This window comes from Ursus maritimus, unplaced genomic scaffold (genome assembly GCF_017311325.1).
Source record: "Ursus maritimus isolate PB19 unplaced genomic scaffold, ASM1731132v1 scaffold_2, whole genome shotgun sequence".
NCBI classification, from domain to species: domain Eukaryota; kingdom Metazoa; phylum Chordata; class Mammalia; order Carnivora; family Ursidae; genus Ursus; species Ursus maritimus.
In genome coordinates this window covers 83,858,611-83,878,529 of record NW_024424452.1, presented here as the reverse complement: position 1 = coordinate 83,878,529, position 19,919 = coordinate 83,858,611, and the positions used below count along the sequence as shown (strand labels likewise).

Below are 19,919 nucleotides of genomic sequence, written 5' to 3'. Positions count from 1 at the left end.
GTTTATTCAGAATTTTCTCTTAACACCTTTAATTCTTTTATAAAAGGTAACATGTTTTATATTCCAAGAGGAAGAAAAAATAGCTAAATGTGGTGATTAAGTACCCAATTCAATTAACTGAGGGCAACAAGAAGCTTTAAATAAAAGGCACATCCTTCAATTATGTGATCTGAATTTCAGACCATACATCCTTATTTCCTTCCATTCATGTTTCAAAGGTATATGTGCTAGTGTTTTTACACCAAAATAGACTTTTTTTTTTTTTTTTGGCTGCTGTTAACACTGTGCTTAATGCAGATGTGGCATAACTAAGCCACTATTTGTCCTGTTATACACATAATCAACCAAATGGCTAGTTAAATTCCAGCTGCAGAAGTTCAGGTCAGAGTTATGATTTAAGATGCAGAAAGATATAGCTTTATTTTTTCAGATCACAGAGATTTTGCAACACTGGCAGCTAGAAAAAAAAATCTCTTATAAAGTAAGCAAGTTTCATCTGGAAACCATTGCAAAAGGAAAAATATGGAACTCCCACCATGTTCTGTTTACAGTGTCTTTTCTGACTACAAGTACACTTCACTGTACAGTATCAATTCTATATGGGTTTGCTTAGAAACAGCTAATCCCATTCTCTTCTGAAATCTTATTATTTTATTTTTAATTTTACCTAGAACATATTTTATTCCTCTTAGTTACTACACATGCACACACATACACACAAACCCATACACACATAAAAATTGGCTAAAGTCTAGAACTGTGCTAGGAATGAGACTTTTTTTTAAAATCTCATAATGAATGGTTAAATTATAGTTTCAAATCCAGACTCTGAAATTGATCTAATTATGATGCTTTAAACGGCTAAATTTTTCAGGCTTTTAGATTGGTTCTCTAAAATGAGTACCAAAAAAAAAAAAAAAACCTAGTTTTTGCTTATTTTCCATATCCTTTCTTCTGTTATTTCATTCTTCAGATAAGCAGCACTACTCCAGTGAAACAGTACTTTTTGAGAAAATCCACCAAACATATTGGCCGTGTTAGCCACAATAAGTTTTAGTAGAATTTTTGAGTTCTATTTTCATGCCCTGAAGTTTTTCTTTTAGCATAGAAAATTTAAATTATATTATTTTTTGTAAGTGATATAACATTAATAATGATTTATTAATTCCTAAATTATTTATTAAGCACATACTATTTGCTGGACACTATTTTAAGTGCAGGGGATACAGCTATGAAGGAAACAGACAAATATCTCTCCTCGTGCAAAGTTTGGGGAGACAAAAACTAAACAAACCAGTGCAACATATAATGTGCCAGATGGGGTAAATGTTATGCTGAAAACTCAGTTAAGAAGAGGAATACTGAGCGTGGTAGTATGATCTCTTATTTATGTAGGGAAGGCCTCACTAATAAGGTGATATTTGAGCAGAAACTCAAAGAAAATGAAGAAAGCAGACACAAAATACCTGAGGGGAAGATATTCTAAAGTAGAGAGAAATGCGTGGACAAAGGCACCAAGGTACTTTGGCTGGTGTGCAGTGATCCATGGGAACACAGAAGTTGTGAGCAAAAGATTAATGGGGAGGCAGATCACACTGCCTTGTAGACCAGTTGGCCTTTATTCTGATAGGAAGCTACTGGAAATTTTTTAACGCAAGCATGATATGATCTGACTTACGGTTTTAAAAGGATTCCATTGGCTTCTGTATTGAGAGAAGATAGAGAGGGTCCAGATAAGAATTTATTTCAGTGGTCCAGGAGAGAGATGGTAGTTGCTTGGACAAAAGTGGTAGCAGGATGCAAGGGAAAACTGTGAGACAAAGATGAGTCCAAGATTTTGCATGAGAGCAATAGGAGAGTGGGTTTAAACAGAAAGATAAGAGGTCTGAGGATTAAGCCTTGGAGGACTCCGGCATTTAGAGGTTGTGGGGCAGAGAGTGAAGTGTCCCAAAGGTAGGGGGAAAAAAGGTTTTCAAAATGAAGACAACTTAAACTGTGTTTAATACCACTGATCAAGTAAAATAAAAACTGAGAATTGACCAGTAAATACAGCAACATGGATGTTGTTGGTGCCTTTGACAATGGCATTTGGTCAAGTAGAGATGGTAAAAGTCTTATTGGAGTAGATTCAAGAAAAGATGGAAGGAAACAGAGACAGCAAATGTAGCAAACATTTTAAAGCCATCAGCTATAAAGGAGAGTAGAAAAATGTAGAGGTAGGCTGCACTGAGTTTTTTTTTTTTAATGGGGAAAATTACAGTATATTGTATGCAGATTGAAATCATCCAGTGGAAAGAAATCAGCTGATGATGATACAGGTGTCAGAGGACATAGTTGCTGGAAGAATGTCCTTGAATAGACCAGAAGATGTTCAGAATGGACAGACTGGTATTAACCAGGCTAGAGTTTTGCCAGGAGAATAAAATAAAGGGAAAGAGGGCAAGAGGAATTGAAGGTTTATGCAAGGAGCAGTTGTCATAATGGACCTTCTCTGGGTCACAAGGAAAGTGAGTGGCAGTGAACAGGGTCTATGGATTATAGGACCAAAATTTCCTGGAACTGGGATGCTAGAGTGTTAGAGAGCTAGGAGGTGGTGGTCAGAGAGTGAGAACTTGAAAGTGAGATTATAAAGAGATGTGGTTCTTGGTAATTATAAAGCCTAGGATGACTCTCTGGTTGAGGGGCTGAGAGAGGATTGGGGACAGAAGGTTAGAGGAGAGGAGGTCAAGGAGCTGAGAGCACACAGCTTTGGATGAATGTCTACATGGGTGTTGAAATCAGCAAGAATTATGAGGAAAGTATCATTAGAAGGAATGACAGTGAACCAGGAGCTAAGATCTTCAAGGAATAAGGGGAACTTCATGTAAATGGGAATGTTTCAAACTGAGGGTTTCAGAGGGGAGGGGGGTGGAGGAATGGTATAGGCTGGTGATGAGTAGTAAGGAGGGCACGTATTGCATGGTGCACTGGGTGTTATACACAACTAATGAATCATCGAACTTTACATTGAAAACCAGGGATGTACTGTATGGTGACTAACATAATATAATAAAAAAATATTATTTTATATTAAAAAAAAGAAAGAAAAAGAAAAGGAAAAGAAAAATTTTATCCACAAAATAAGCAAGTTGTAAGGCAAAAAAAAAAAAAAAAAGATGAGAAATGTCCTATTAAGTGTAGGTAATGTTATTAATAAAACATCATAATACCAATATCTATAAGTTAATGTGCCATTAAGTATAGTAATATTTTAAATCAAACATTGTAATATAAATTTCTCTAGGTTAAAATTTTCCATTTATGAAGTAATGATGTTTCTGAATGAACAATAGTAATATTTATATCAAATCAGACTGTTAATGCCCTCAATCTTTCATTAAAAAAACTCTAGTATTTTCTACAGAATTGTAGTACACTATGGGATCAGCTGCAAATAATTTTTTCCAACATGGATAAATGGATATGGTACCTAAGAATGTTTTTTATCATAAAATATGCATTTATATATTTGGTATATAAATGTACCACCCAGAAATACTGGCACAGATGTAAAGTATATGAGCATTATTTTCAATAAATAAAAATATGATTACTCAAAAAAGTTTAATCAAAGTAAATTAATTCAATTATTGTCTTGAGTATTTCAAATATAATTTTATTTTTATTTATTAAAAAATCCTAAAAAGTATAAACCGTATGATTTTTAGATGATTTATTAGTGTACTTCAAGGTAACATTATTTAATTGAATCACAGCCCCTTAAATCAGATGATCATGTCAATATTGCTGCAAGTGGACACACACTTCAAATAAAGGAGGCTCAGATATCAGATACTGGACGGTATACTTGTGTAGCATCTAATATTGCAGGTGAAGATGAATTGGATTTTGATGTGAATATACAAGGTAATAATAAATATGCTTATTGTGTGTAATTCAGCTTATATGATCTGTCAAAACAATGAAAAAGAGACTTGACTTTGTTTATTTTAAATACCTCTTTTTCTGTTGACAAAGAAGAAAATAATCCATCATTCAGGGTTACTTCTGCTATTTTTATGTTTCTTTCTGATATATTTTTGTAAAGTATTCTTCATTTACAAATTGGGATCACATGATACAGACTTTTCTATTACATTAGCTTTCCCCTAACGTTTTATCATGAAGGCTTTTTTGATAGTGTTTACCTGGAAGGTAAGAAAGTATAGTAAAGTACATAATTTAAAGTGGTCAGACGTGAAATTAAATGATGATTCAGGTCCTACAAACTTTTTGAGTTGGGCAAGTTACCTAAATATTTTAAGCCTTGGCTTCCTTGCTTTTAAAATTAATGCTTTGTGAAGTTGTGGCAAGTACTAAATAACATAAAGTGTGTAAAACTCTTAGCAAAATGTTTAAGAAGTGGTACCTGGTATTAACGTTGTTGATACTGTTACTTTCATGCTTTTATATATGCTTTTTAAAACATGCTTTTTAGGGGCGCCTGGGTGGCACAGCGGTTAAGCAGCTGCCTTCGGCTCAGGGCGTGATCCTGGCATTATGGGATCGAGCCCCACATCGGGCTCCTCCGCTATGAGCCTGCTTCTTCCTCTCCCACTCCCCTGCTGTGTTCCCTCTCACTGGCTGTCTCTCTCTCTGTGTCAAATAAATAAATAAAATCTTAAAAAAAAAACATGCTTTTTAATAACTGTATTTATCAGTTGAGTATTAAAGTATATATTTAACTAGATTCCTATTGTTGAATGTCTAGGTTGTTTCCAAGTTTTCACTACTTGGGTAATGCTTCACTGAACATCTTTATACATAAAACTTTTGCACATCTGTGGTTTTTCATAAGTTGCTAGTAGTGGAAATTTTAGGTCATGTGTTATGCCCTTTTTTAATGCTTTTGATGTGCAGGAAAATTGCCTTTTCGAAAGTTCATGTTTGTCCCTCAGAAATGTTTGAGAATGTCCTATTATTTTTGCAAATGGAGTTATTAATCCTGTGATTGCATTACTTCTTTAGCCTTCTTAGAGGCTCAAGACAAATCATTGGCAGGTGCTCTCCGTTGAGCCCGACTTTTTGAATGATTCCTCAAAATTTAGTTTTCCCTGCTATGATCATGTTCCTTAGCCATCCATATTAGGGTAGGTTCATCCCTGAGAATAGACCCCTTCATCTTCTAAGTGCTAGAGATCTTTAACAGGGAGAGCAAAACATGAGCATGGCATTTTGAGCCCCATACTTCTTGTTCTTCCACATGAAAACCAATGCTGACTTCTGTCTACTACATTGTTTGGCTCAGGGCTAGAGTTGGTAGGTTTATAAGTACTTGAAAATATTTTCACATTGTCTAATTTATTACATTTATACATCTTTCTTGTGAAAATGCAGCCAAGATCTTTGTTTAATTAATCCTAGCATTCACATGTGTCTAAACTGTCATGTCTTTCCTCCATAGTTCCTCCAAGTTTTCAGAAACTCTGGGAAATAGGAAACATGCTGGATACTGGCAGGAGTGGCGAAGCCAAGGATGTGATTATCAACAATCCCATTTCTCTTTACTGTGAAACAAATGCTGCTCCTCCTCCTACACTGACATGGTACAAAAATGGCCGTCCTCTGACCTCGAGTGATAGAGTGTTGATTCTACCAGGTAAAGATCACTATGAACAGGGTGAAAATCTGCCAAATGTGTTTCTCCCCATTTATTAGACCAGTTGAATTGATCAGCTTTTTGGCCATGTAATTTAACTGACACAGGCTGCCAAATGCCACTAGTATCTGTGTAGCTTTGAGCCAAGAGTCTAGGCTGAGAATTTGACTATAGGCTGGAATACCTTAGGTAATTTTCAGATCTATACAGGATCATTCTATCAACTTAAGAAGTCCTTTGGCTTCCATGAGGCTCCATTTCTCCAGTAGTGTGATAAGATCATCAGTTTGGTTTCTATACATTATTAATGATAAATTCTAAAATACATTTACAAATAGTTGCTATTCACTTTATGAAATACATTTATCATAAATCAATAGTTATGATTATTAGTTTCAAATATTTTAGTTGTCACATGGTTTATTGGTAGAAAAGGAGATATTTAAATTGTTGTGGAATCATAATCTTTTCGAAGCTTCTATTTAATTTTAACAAATATCAAATGGGCTTGTCAAAATTTACCAAGTTGTACACCTAAGGTCAGCATATTTCATGGTGTGTAAATTGGATTTCAATTAAATACAAGATATCTTGAAAAAAAAATTTAAAAGGTGGCTAAATACAAATGACAGCTAAATGTTGTGATATGTGATCCGAAACTGGATCTAGGCTTAGGGGAAAATATTTATAAAAGATTGTAACAATAATAAAATTTGAGTATGGACTATGGATTCATTAGTAGTTCTGTGTTGATGTTAAACTTCCTGATTTTGATCACTGTACTATAGTTATATGAGGGATTATTCTTGTCCTTATGAAATACAGATTTATGAATATTTAGGGGTAAAGAGACACCGTGTTTCCAACTTACTCTCAAATAGTTCAGAAAAAGGTTTTTTATATAAATAAATAAATATATATATGAGCTAAAACAAGTGAATTATATATTAAGAGATAAGCGAAGTGAATTATAAATAATTGGTAAACATAGGTGAAAATTTTTTATACTGTCATTGAAACTTTTCTTTGAGTTTGAAATTATATCAATGTGAAAAGTTTTAAAAATAGTCAGAGTTATTCTTTTTAAATTGTTATGTATAATAATATACTTTATACCTTTTGCATCCCTGGCTATTGCTTTCTCAAACCTATACCTACATCAAACATTGTAAGCTTCTTTTACATGTGTTCAAAACTGTAAAATCAAGAAGTCACTGCATAATAACATTTCCCCATGGAATATGATGAGGGGCATAGAGCAACCTTACCCTCTTGTGAAAAATATACATGAGCTGTTTCTCTCTCAGGAGATCTGATTCATACTTTGGATCACTTTTCAATAATGCAGTGTTTGTTATACTAATGGTATGTGGAATTAAAACTGAACCATTAGATGAAATAAGAACCCTGAAAGAAATTGTAAGGAAGTCATTAGACCTGAAAAATTCATCTCTGTTTATGATCAGTAGGATTTGGAAAAGTAAACATATGGGGATATGTTTTCAGGAGGGCGAGTGTTGCAGATTCCTCGGGCCAAAGTAGAAGATGCGGGTAGATATACATGTGTGGCTGTGAATGAAGCTGGAGAAGATTCCCTTCAGTATGACGTTCGTGTACTCTGTGAGTTTTTCTTTTGTTTGTCATGCATTCTTTCACTAAAAAATATTTTTTGAGAACTAATGTTTGCAAGATGTTGCATTAAGCACTTTAAAGGCTATAAAGATAATCAGAAAATGATAGTTCTACTGAGGAATTAATTATCTTATGCAAACTGAGAACACATTAGTTAGGACTCTTGAAATATCAGATAACAAATGGCTTAAACTAAAAAAAAAAAAGAATCCATTGACTCATGAACCCAAAGAGTCCCAGAGTAGAGCTGGCTACAGTCATACCTGACTTCTGTGGCTCAAAAGAGGTCAAGCAGACTTAACCTTCCTCTTTCTCTTGTTTTTTCTCTGTTATTAGCATCACTGTCAGGTGGGGGATCCCCTTGAATGATAAGTTGGCCCTCAGAGCCTCTAGTCTTATAGCCTTCTAATTTCATATCCAAATGAAAGATTTTCTTAGTATTTACAACTGAAGCCCTAGAATTAGATTTTCATGGCTTTAATTGGCCAAGCATGAATCACAGCTCTATCCCTGAACCAATTATAGAAGCTAAGTGGCCTGTTTAAGGCCTAGTTTCTGTGCCTACGCTTAGACCACATTGTTCTCCATCTGAATGCATGGACTAAGAGTAGAAGAAGTATTGTACCTTGAAGGGGAAAGAGAGGTGATGTTGCTAAGAGCTGAAACAAATAGTTGCCTCCATTAGAAGAGATTGCTCTAGAGAAGTAGCAGTGGGAATGTATAAGAAGCAGTCAGTATGAAAAAGTTCCCAGAGGAAGTTATGAAGTAATATGAAATATTAGGCGCTTGTCTCAGAGCATGAGATGATGCTGAGATTTTTATTCTGAGTGATTAAGAAAATGGTGGCAAGAATAATAAAAATAGAAGACCTAGGAAAACATTATTTGGGAAAAAGGAAGTCAGTTTTGTTCTGGGACATGTTGAATTCAGCATGTAATAATAATATTGAAGGGGCCATTGAAAATAAGGAACTTCAACACAGGAGAGGGGCTGAGCTAAGAATGTAGATTTGAGAGTTATCCACAAATAGGTGGTATTCAAAGGCGTGAGATTTCTAACAGCAAGGATTATAGATAAAGTAGAAGATCAACAAAAGTTCATGGTGGGATTGTTAACAAGAAGGTGAAAGGAAAAGGAAAACAGAGTTAGAAGAGAAACAATCTGAGAAGTTCATGAAAAGCAGTAAACTACATACTATTGTATGTCTCAGAATCCAAAGCACAGAAAAGGCTATCAGGAAGTGAATCCAGTATTGGATGCTAAAGCAAATTTAAGAAAAGAAAAACTAAAAAAGTCCATTTGGCTTTAAAACTGAGAAATCATTGATAAAATTCGAAAGATCAATTTAGGTAATATGGTGTGGTACCAAGCCACAGGACAAAAGGATAAATCTTGAACAACTAATCAGAAAGAAAAGAAAACAAATATAGAGTACCTTTAAGACATTTTGCCGAGGACTGAAGAGATGGAGCAGAGTTTTAAGATAGCTTGTTTGAGGAAACATATTTAAGAAGGATTTTAGCTTGCTTACAGACCAAAGAAAATGATCCAACAGAAAGGGACAAATTAAATTTTCAAAGGGGGGGGGTGGTGCAGGAATTCATGGATCAAGGTCCTAGAACAGGTGAAAAATGCAATCAAGGAACCAAGAGGGGTTAATTAGCCTTTCGTGGTAATAAATTGCCACTCATTAAAATGGTTAGGAGGGAAATGTGGAAATGCATATCAAATGTATCTAGTCCTTTTCATTAACTATGAGAGCAAGACAAACAGTGGTAGGGGTGGTTGGGCCTGTGGAAAACAGAAAAGTTTAGGGATTACCACCATGGAGGATGTGATAGACAGTCAGCTGGTGATGTTGGAGTCGTTTGGCTCAGTTATTCCTTTCTGAAGCCACCTTTCCTTCTACAGCATTCCCAGTAACCAGGAAGCAGAGGTAGAAAAATTAGTGTGCTCCATCTGGGTGGAGTGGGGTTGTGCCACAAGGTAACCAGATATATATTGTGGAAGTGCTGGAAGGTGAAAGACTATAGAATGTGCAGCAAGACAGAGCATCACCGAAATGACCCCTGTGAGGTCTGAGCAAGGCAAGAGGAAAAATGATGGAAGGAGGCTGATGGGCTGATTGTAAGTGGGGAAGGTGTAGAAGGGCTAGCGTTTTCAGTGCAAACAAAGAGCGGCTTATGAAGGAAACCTGAAAAGAGGTAGAAGAAAGAAAACAGTAGAGTTCAAAAAATTATATATTTGACAGATGTCTATTGATTACTAAATGATGTGCCAGGAACCTGTGCTAGGCACTGAGGATACAGCAGTGAATACAGGAGACATCAGTCCTTCTTCAGGGAGCTTATAACTTACAGAAGAAAGAAGTATTAATGTTGAATGGTCCAAGGTATAGCTGTCTAGGGCTGACTGACATGGAGTAGAGGTGAAACTGTATTAGAGTGGGATCGGTCATCAACATAGATTTTAAAGTCTGTAAGACAGTGGTAAGGAAAAGAAAAACGGAAGAGAAGACGATTAATTAAAATTAGTGCTAACATCACCAAGAACAGTGTAGTATCCTAGACCACCTGACTAAATTTGACTTAAGTTTGGAAAGAGTTTAGGACAGAGTAGAAGGATCTGGTAAAGAAGCAAGATAATATGGTTTGGGAAGGACTGGAAGTAAATTAAATTGAAATGGAACTTAGGGATTGCGTAGATGTTCATCCCTTCAGGCTATTTTAACTAAGAGGAAGTTGGAAAGCATGTTGGAGATGAGTTTAGCGAGGTGGAACAAAACAAGAAAAATGAACTGGACCCAAAAATCTGTCTACATTAGGGATGTTTCACAACGTTTGATGCTCACCTCCTACGTGCTACTCCACGGTTCTCTACTGAGAATAATTCTGAGTGGTGTAAGCTAGCTGAGGAGGCATGGCTGCTGGAGGGTGGGTCAGACCAAAGAGTTCTGGTGGAGGCCTCTACAGGTCAGACCTTGGACCTGTAGACCACCTCCTGGTCCCTCCTCATGGTTCAGCTCCAGGGAGACGTTGAGGAAAACATTGAATCTTTATATCCCAACAACTCATTTGATTAGTTTTCATGGTATTGAGGTTAGTGATAGGCTCATTTAATCTGAAATGTAAGTTTATTATTTACTAATCTGCACTTCAAGTTATATTTTATGTTACCTAGAGTATAGTAAAAATCATATAACTTTGAATGTGAAAATTTGCATCCAAAATAACATTGAAATTCTACTATGTACCTTGTAGACTTGATTATTTTCTTTACAGACTTCCAGTTTAGTTTTTGAAAGACCCAAATACCACAGGACTGCATTTACATTAAATATATAGTCTTTGCTGATTGCTAAAGATATGGTGCATTTTAAGAGAGTGAAACAGAATAGCTAAGCTTTCCAAATAAAATAAAATGATTATTCACTTTGAAAATGAATTTCTACATTTATAACAGCAGCCAACACATGTTTCTAGTTTAGGTAGCATTTCCATTTTTAAAAATTTTATGGGTAATATGTGATTTTTTTCAAAACTGACTAGTCTAACATAAGGTAAATATGTTCCTAGATTCTATGGTATCATTTTAAATGAAACTGAGTATATGTAGGAAAATTCAAGATGTGACTCCTCAAACTTTAGTGTACATAAGGATCACCTGTTAAAACACAAATTTCTTGGGCCCTTTGAAAGATGCCCATTGAAGAGATCTGAGTGGGCCCCAAAATTTGCGTCTCTAACCAAGCTCCCAGGTGACAATGATACCACTGTCTGGAGAAACACATTTAAGTAGCCCAGACAATTCCCTTGTAAATGAGAACAAATCTGTACATTCCAAATACACTTACAGGTATAATTTATCTGGCTTCTCAGGATAACCAAATAACTTAATTATTCATTCATGCAGATGCTACTTACATGTATGCTTAAAAACCCAGAAGGCATAGTTCAAGGCATGAGAGAGAAGCAAGGTCAGACAAATTGGGGAAGGTTTGGGACTGTGGTAGGGGTGAGTCCAGGATAGGTAAACCAAATTCACACAATTTTTATCACCACCCTAATTTATTAGTGTAAAATGTTATTCAACAATCTTGGTTTCTTCTTCAGCTTTGCTCTTCTGTTATCATCCCATGCTTTTTAAAGCTGTCAGAAAACTTAAGAATAATTGAGAAAGACCTTATTTCCTGTCATTATCTTTTTGTTGCAATCATCTATTAGTGCCACCAGTTATTAAGGGAGCGAATAGTGATCTCCCTGAAGAGGTCACCGTGCTGGTGAATAAAAGCACACTGATGGAGTGTTTATCCAGTGGCAGTCCAGCACCAAGGAATTCCTGGCAAAAGGATGGACAGCCTTTGCTAGAAGATGGGCATCATAAGTTTCTATCTAATGGAAGAATTCTGCAGGTAAAAGTAAAAAATCTTACTTTAAAATAGCTATTTGACCTTGTATTTCCTAAGTCTTTTTTACTTTTAAAAGTAATTTTTAGGGTGCCTAGGTGGCTCAGTTAAATGTCTGCCTTTGGATCAGGTCATGATCCCAGGGTCCTGGGATTGAGTCCCACGTTGGGCTCCCTGCTCAGCAGGGAGCCTGNTTCTCCGTCTGCCTCTGCCTCTTCGACCTGCTTGATCTCTCTCTCTCTCTCTCTCTCAAATAGATAAATAAATAAATCTTTAAAAAATAAAATTTAAAAAATATAAAAGTAATTTTTATTGGTCTATGAATATTATATTTGTAAAAATAACCATGAGAAGAATATAAAATAAAATTCTTTATTCTATTCCCCCTATCAGAGGTGACCACTGGTTTTTTTTTTTTTTAGTTTTTATTTAAATTCCAGTTATTTAACAGACAGTGTTATATTAGTTTTGGGTGTACAATATAGTGATTCAACACTTCCATACATCACCCAGTCCTCATCACAAGTGCACCCCTTAATCCCCATCATCGGTTTCACCCATCCCCCCACTGCCCTTCCTTCTGGTAATCATCAGTTTGTTCTCTATAGTTAAGAGTCTGTTTCTTGGTTTGCCTCTTTTTTTCCCTATGATCATTTGTTTTGTTTCTTAAATTCACATATGAGTGAAATCATATGGTATTTGTCTTTCAGAGGTGACCACTACTAACACTTTTGTGTTAATTCTTACAAAAATTGTACATGCAAGACATGCACAGTCCTAAATTTGCTACAATATGTCCTTTGTGATAAAAGCCACATTATAATTAGTATAATCCTTTCCACTGTGTATTTCTGATGGTAAAATCCTAAGTGGTATTGGGTTCCCTGTAGATTAAAACTTCCCCTGTATTAGTTAAGATTTGATAATAAATAATGGAAACCACATAAATATCCTGAATTGTTGCTCACTAATGACCATGTTTATATTTTTCTTTTTAAGTGTCTTAAAAGAAAGTTATGTATTTATAGAAATAACTCCAACTCTTTTGTTAGGATACAATTTAATAAATTATTTTTGACCACGTAAGAGATATTCTATGAATCCAAGAATCTAAGCATAACAAATGTATCCAACACAGGACATACCTTATGGAGTTCTTGTCTTAAAAAAAAAAAAACAAAAAAACTGCACACACACAAGAACCAGATTCAGTGCCTGTAAATAACCTTAAATTCTCAAAGTATCTTCTAAACGTTGTGACTGTATCTATTTGATGTCCTACAAACTCTAACAAAATATTTAAATGTTTCTATGTCTCAGGCCAAAAGATATATAGATGGATAGAAATTTCTGCCTAATAAATATAAGTGCAATTATTAGCTAATTATTGCTGTATAAAACAAAGTACTCCAAAACAATAACTTAAAACAATAAACATTTTTTTAGTTCAGAAGTCTTCTAGCTGGCTGGGTAATTCTTCTGGTCTCAAGTGTCTGGATGCTCTGAATTGAGTAAGTGGTCTGCTGGACTTGGCTGGGCTCTTGGCACATATCCAGGGCCTCTGTTGTAATAACTGAGCTGATTCTGACTCGCCATGATTCTCTTACCCTCCAGCAGGCTAGTCCTGGCTTTCTCGCATGGTGGTAGCTGAGTTCAGAAAGAGTGAGGAAAGGCACTAGACCTCTTCAGGCCTAGGTTTGAAATGGTACTTTGTCACTTTTCACCACATTGTGTTGGTCAGAGCCATTCACAAGGCCAGCATAAATTCTGCATCTTACTCTACCTCTTAATGTGAGGAGCTTCAAGTCATATTGCCAGATAGGGAAGAGAAAGAATAATTGGGGAAATTTTTGTAGTCAGCATATAACAAGTATGTTTAAAATTGCCTTTTTTGATTGGAAATCTTTTTTATAATAATTTTTTATTATGTTATGTTAGTCACCATACAGTATATCCTTAGCTTTTGATGTAATGTTCCAGGATTCATTATTTGCGTATAACACCCAGTGCACCATGCAATATGTGCCCTCCTTAATACCCATCACCAGCTTATCCCATTCCCCCAGCCCCCTCCCCTCTGAAGCCCTCAGTTTGTTTCCCAGAGTCCACAATCTCTCATGGTTCATTCCCCCTTCTGTTTCCCCCCCCCCTTCATTCTTCCCTTCCTTCTCCTACTGATCTTCCTATTTCTTATGTTCCATAAATGAGTGAAACCATATGATAATTGTCTTTAAGAAGATGTGGTCCATATATACAATGGAATATTACTCAGCCATCAGAAAGAACGATTACACAACATTTGCAGCAACATGGACGGGACTGGAGATCATGCTAAGTGATTGGAAATCTTTACAAATAAATATTTAATTGACCTGACTAATAAAAGCTATCATCAGACTATTATATACAAAAATTTCTTTGTTTTGTGTTCATCTGATATTAACCAGAAAGAATATGTGCTGTTTATTCTGAAATGTAATGATGATTATGAAAAGCTCTTTATTAAAAATTTCAGCTGGAATTTCTTCATTTTTTCCCTTAGATTCTAAACACTCAAATAACAGATATCGGCAGGTATGCGTGTATTGCTGAGAACACAGCTGGAAGTGCCAAAAAATATTTTAACCTCAACGTTCATGGTAAGAGCTCAGTTCCAATAACATTTCTTAAAGTATGCTTGAAAAAGCAGGAAAACTGTGTTTTAGATTATGTAGACTTATTTTGTATTTTTAACTTGAACAATGTGTGGAGCCTGCATTTTTTTAACCTCCTGTCTTTCTTCCCATCACATAGTAGGATTGTAAAGTACAAATCTTCTAGGAAGCCTGTTTTTTACATTATTTCAGTTCCTCGGGAGAAAGTAGTTACTCCTACATATTTGAAAAGGAAAAAAAAATCCAAAATTTCAATCCCCAAAATTATATGTTCATATAAACTTAGAACCAAATATAGCTCTTTTACTCATAAAAACTTACCCAGTAATCCTAATTGGAACCGTTTTCTGTCCTCAAAGGTAGAATTCATGTTGAGTTACATTCTCCAGTACCATTAGGTATATTCCCTGGAGAAGAAAAAGTCATTTTTGGAGTTTAATAATTCCTAAAAACCATTGCTACACCTAATTCATTCATCAAACTAAGTTCTTGATAGATGCTAGACACTGCATGGATACTCATTTTTCTGCTAAAATGCTGTTGAGATAGAAAAAAAAGCCATTGGATGTCTACCACAAATGATTAATTTCAGTTTTGGGACACATATCTGTTTTGAGAATATTAAATTTGGAAATGGTGAACAATCATTATAAAATATTTCCTTTACATGTGGGATACACATACAAAATTCTAGCTCATTTTGGAAATAGCTGAAATTTGACATTTCATGAAAATTTTCTCCCTTCAAAAGACTTCTGTTTAGCATCATAAATATCCTTTTTTGGTGTGATATGTAGGGAGTATTGGTGTCCAGCAATGCTTGGTGTTTGTGGAACAGACATTTGAAACATCTTTATCTTTGTATTCCCAGTGCTTAGCACAATGAGTAACATGTGATAGTAAAAGAAATTTTTGCCTTTTTGATGTTTTGCTTTTGTTTTTGATGTTGTTTTAAGACCTCAGTCTTAATATAATAGAGTATTATATTAATTGCATTCCTTAGTTCATGTGTCACTATCATCATTGGCCTGAACAAGACTCATCTTTACTTTTATTTATTAAAATATTCATTCATGTAGTCATTCATTTTATGCCCATTCCTTGTTCTCTCCTTTCATAGGAAACCATTCAAATGGTATAATATCTTTGAGTTTTTTTAATGAGTAAGTCTGGCCAAAACAGAAACAGTGTTTTATGAATTCTCAGGAAGAAATAAACAAGTATGATGATTGTGAGAGCACACATTCTAATCTGTAAAGTGCAGTAGAATAAATGTTGAAAATAAAAGTGTTATTTTTTCTGATTTCCCAAGGCAGACTTAATTTTTCCTTCACTATGTGATCAAAAGCCCCAATTATAGCAAGTCCACAAGTTGCCTAATATGTATTAGTTATCTTTATATGTCTCTATGTTCACCCCCATCCTGTAACTTAGGGAAATGGTCATTTCTTACAGATCTTGGTCTCCCTGGACCCATCTATAGTCATGGTAGTTGCTAAATAAATATTTGGTGTTTTTTCATATCAGTTGTCTCTTCCTAATGTACAGCAAAAACACCTCCACCTCTCAAGGTAGAGGCAGCAGCCACTCGAGTTTACCCTTAAGGACTGGAGTTCAGGATGGTGTTTCCTCATTCACAGGTTGATGATACCTTGATCTCCCAGTTGTGGTCAGGAACCCATACCTACATATTAGAAAATTCATTTTGGGGAGAAATGATTTAAATTGTTTTCACTTAAAACCATACTGTTTGTTGTCTCCCACTACAACAGAGCTTGCTTCTTTTGGACTCTGACCTTCAGTCAGCCGGCCCATGGGTTTTCAGCTCTCTTGTCTTCACTCTCCTTCACATCCGGCTTAACTTCTCATGGAACAACATTTCAATCACCTCTCTTAGTCTTCTTATTGCTCTTGCTCAGTAAAAGCTCAACTCTGCATCTAACAACACAACATATTGTCCACTTGATACCTACTAGGTATCAAGTTTTTATGTATGCTATTTCACTTAATTAACAATAACCCCAGGTGGTTGGTACCACCTGATACCATTTTTACAGATGAAAAGACTAAAGCCTAGTGAGATTAAGTTGCATGCCCAAAGTTACAGATCTCACAAATACAGTACCAGGATTATAATTTAGGAAGTCTGATTCAAGAGATTTTAAACTTAGCTGTTTTACAGTATTGCTTCTCACTAAATTCCATATCTGACCATACCTGCACCTAGGTGGCTAACCATGGCTGGGGGAACTCATGGAGTCAGGAACATCAGTGTTATTATAAATTCGTAGGTACCATCTTGAACTGGGTCCTCCATACTGCCTGGGGCTCCTCCTTTTGTCTCTGTTCCCTAGTGACTCTCTCACGCCTTCATCTCTCTCCTCAGATGTCAGATGACCCTTGGCTTAGTGGGCTTAGGCTATCATAACAAAATGCCAGAGAGTGCATGACTTAAGCAACATAAATGTATTTTTTCACTGTCCAGAGGCTGAAAAGTCCAAAATCAAGGTTCCAGCAGGGTCTGGTTTCTAGTGAAGGCTCTGCTGGCTTGTATTCCAGCTACTTTGTCCTCATAAGGCCTTTTTACTGAGCATGCATGGCCAGAAAAGCAAGGAAGCTCTCTGGTGTCTCTTCTTATAAGGACAGTGATCCTATAAGATCAGGGCCCTACCCTTACAACCTCATTTAGCCGTAATGACTCCCTTAAGGGTGCCATCTCCAAATATAGCCACAGTGGGGGCCAGGGCTTCAGTATCGGTACTGGGGGGAACAAGGAGGGATATGTAAACATTCAGTCCATAACACCCCCCCTCACCTTTCAGTAAATGCCCTCACTTCCTATTTTACAGGGAAAGGGAAGGCATATCCCAGAAACCACCTCAAATTCCTACCATCAAATCAAGCATACTAGCAGCATCTGTTACTGCCATTTCTTCCTTCCCATTGTTACAGCAGAAGATGGAAGCATTCCTGTACCTTCCAAATGCCAGTAGTTTGACTGTAGATCCCTGCTCACTGCCTCCTCAAAAATCTCTTATAATCTCCTCTCTTCCTTTTGAATATGAAATTCTCACTCTTTATTGCTTCCTTCCCAATGGCACTTAAGTTTGTATTTTCCCTTTTTAAACAACAACCAAAAAAGGTCTTCCTAAGACCTGAATTTTCCCTTTAGCTACCTCCCTCACTTTTTCTTCAATTTCAAAGCAAACGTCTCTAATAACTGTATATGTTTAATGTCTGATTTCTCCCACTCACTCCTGCCGCCACTGTGTTCCAAATTTCACTTCCACAACACCAATGAGACTGCTCATTGAATTCACCAAATGGCCTCTTTATGAAGTCCAAGAGGCACTTTCTAGGCTTTATCTTTCTTAACTTCTGTGCATTTGACATCTTGGCCATGATGATTTTCAAAAATTCTTTTCCTTTGGCTTTTGTGACACCTACACCCCTTATTTATATCTTGCCTTCCCAGTCTGTCATTCCTGGTTGACTTTGCTGATTCCTCCTTCTCTACTTGACTATTACACTTTAGTTTTTCAAGCTCTGGACTTTGTTCTGATCACATCCAAGGTGATCTTATGCATTTCCAAATTTCAGATACTATCTATATACAAATAGTTTCAAAGTTTTTATTTTTAACCGGGGCCCCCTCAAGATCTCCAGACCCTTCTATCCAAATATCTACTTCTTGCTGACACAAATGTCTAGCAGTCACTCTAAGACAATGTGTATATAACTGAGTTCATTATCTTTTCCCAAAAATGTCTTTCTCCTCTAACAATCTCTGTCTCAGTAAAAGGAATCACCATCTACTGTTGTTCAGGTCAGAAAAATGAATGTCATCCCTGATTCCTTCTCCTCTTCCTTAAGTTTCGTCCCCAAAACATCAAGTCCTAAAGATTCTATCTACAAAATGTCTGGGATCCATTCACTTTTCTTGATTCTTTTTGATACCATCCCAGGCATAGCTACCACAATCTGTTACACAGATTACAGCAGTAGTCTCCCTGGACCTTCTGAATCCCTTCTAGCCTTCTAATTAGTTCTCTCCCCTGTAGCCAGATTGATATCTCTTAAATTAATTTTTGATTAAACCACGCTTCAGCTTCCCATTCCTGAGGCCATATTTCAACATTCTTAATGAATGGGTCCCAGAGACCTTATAAGATCTTACCTTTGCTTGGTCCTTTAATTCTCTGTCCATCTCTCCTAACCTTGTTCTTCAAACTCTGGTCATGCAAGCCTTCTAGCTGCTGGGTTCTTTTCTCCATTTGGGCCTTTGTATATATTATGCCTTCTTTCTGGGAAGTACACCCATTTTCTGTCTTTCACTTAACTTATTCCTGGTCATATTTCAGTATCTTCTTCAACATCACTTCCTCCTCCTGATTCCGAAATTAGGTGGGTTCCCTGTTGTCACCCTACTCTTCTGTTTAACACTCATCATACTTGTAATTACTAGGCAGTATATAACAGCAGCTAAGAATAAGGGCTCTAGAGCCAGACAACAATCTTTGGGTCTCTTCTTTCAGTAACTGCTTGTGAAACCTTAGGCAAGATGCCAACTTTTCTGTCTCAGCATCCTCATCTCTAATATGAGGATAAGAACTGTATTTAACACATGAGGTTGTATGAGGATTCAATAGTATATGTGAAGTGTTTGTGCGATAGTATATGCAAAGTGTTCAGAACACTGCCTGGCACAACATATCCATTCAAAAAAATGTTAACTGTTATTTTTAGTTCAATGTCTGTCATTACTGTCAAACTATTATCTCTATGTCTATTACATTTTCACACTGTATCAGCACTTAGCACAATGTCTAGAATACAATAAATAATAAATATTCGATGAATGAATAAATACTAAAATTAATTAGTGGGTGAAAAACAACCATGTGATAGTAAAAGAAATTTTGCCTTTTTGAAGTTTTACTTTTGTTTTTGATGTTTTAAGACCTCAGTCTTAATATAAAAGAGTGTTATATTAATTGCATTTCTTAGTTCATGTGTCACTATCATCATTGGCCTGAACAAGATCCATCTTTACTTTTATTTTTTAAAATATTCATTCATGTATTCATTCATTTTTATGCCAATTCCTTGCTCCTGTTTCCCCCCTCCTTTCATAGGAAACCATTCAAATGTGTATGATATTATACCTTCTATGTCTGTGTGTTCTTTTAAAACTCTATTGTTTCATATGCATGTTTTAATATGTATAAATGACATTGCATTGTTAATTTCATTCTTTTTTACTCCACCTTTTTGCCATACTGCTTTTGCTTCTGGAATTCTTTTTTGTTTCAAGAATAAACCATAGCATTGTTTATTTCTTAAATTTTCTGCTCATCTTGAATGTCATTTATTTACATTGTCAAAATAACCTGTATAATTTGTTGATAGATTAAATTTCTACTCTACTGTTGCTATAAGCAGTAAGATAAAACTATAAATAATGATGTAATATTAAATACAAGAATATTCAAATGTACCGAATAAAAAGTGCTATTAGGTCTTTCTTTATACATTGACAAAACCATCTTAAGAATTGCCAGCTACATTTTACAAATAAAATGCACAATAA

At 35.7% G+C, this 19,919-nt stretch overlaps 1 protein-coding gene across 1 annotated transcript in view; it reads left to right on the top strand.

The window, feature by feature from the left end:
- The window catches only part of HMCN1 (hemicentin 1), a 469,289-nt gene that overhangs the window by 351,146 nt on the left and 98,224 nt on the right, over positions 1–19,919 (top strand). The window contains exons 53-57 of the mRNA XM_008696988.2: positions 3,756–3,906; positions 5,444–5,638; positions 7,145–7,258; positions 11,494–11,681; positions 14,218–14,314. Coding sequence (XP_008695210.2) covers positions 3,756–3,906; positions 5,444–5,638; positions 7,145–7,258; positions 11,494–11,681; positions 14,218–14,314 — 745 coding nt within the window. The remainder of the gene's footprint in view (positions 1–3,755; positions 3,907–5,443; positions 5,639–7,144; positions 7,259–11,493; positions 11,682–14,217; positions 14,315–19,919) is intronic.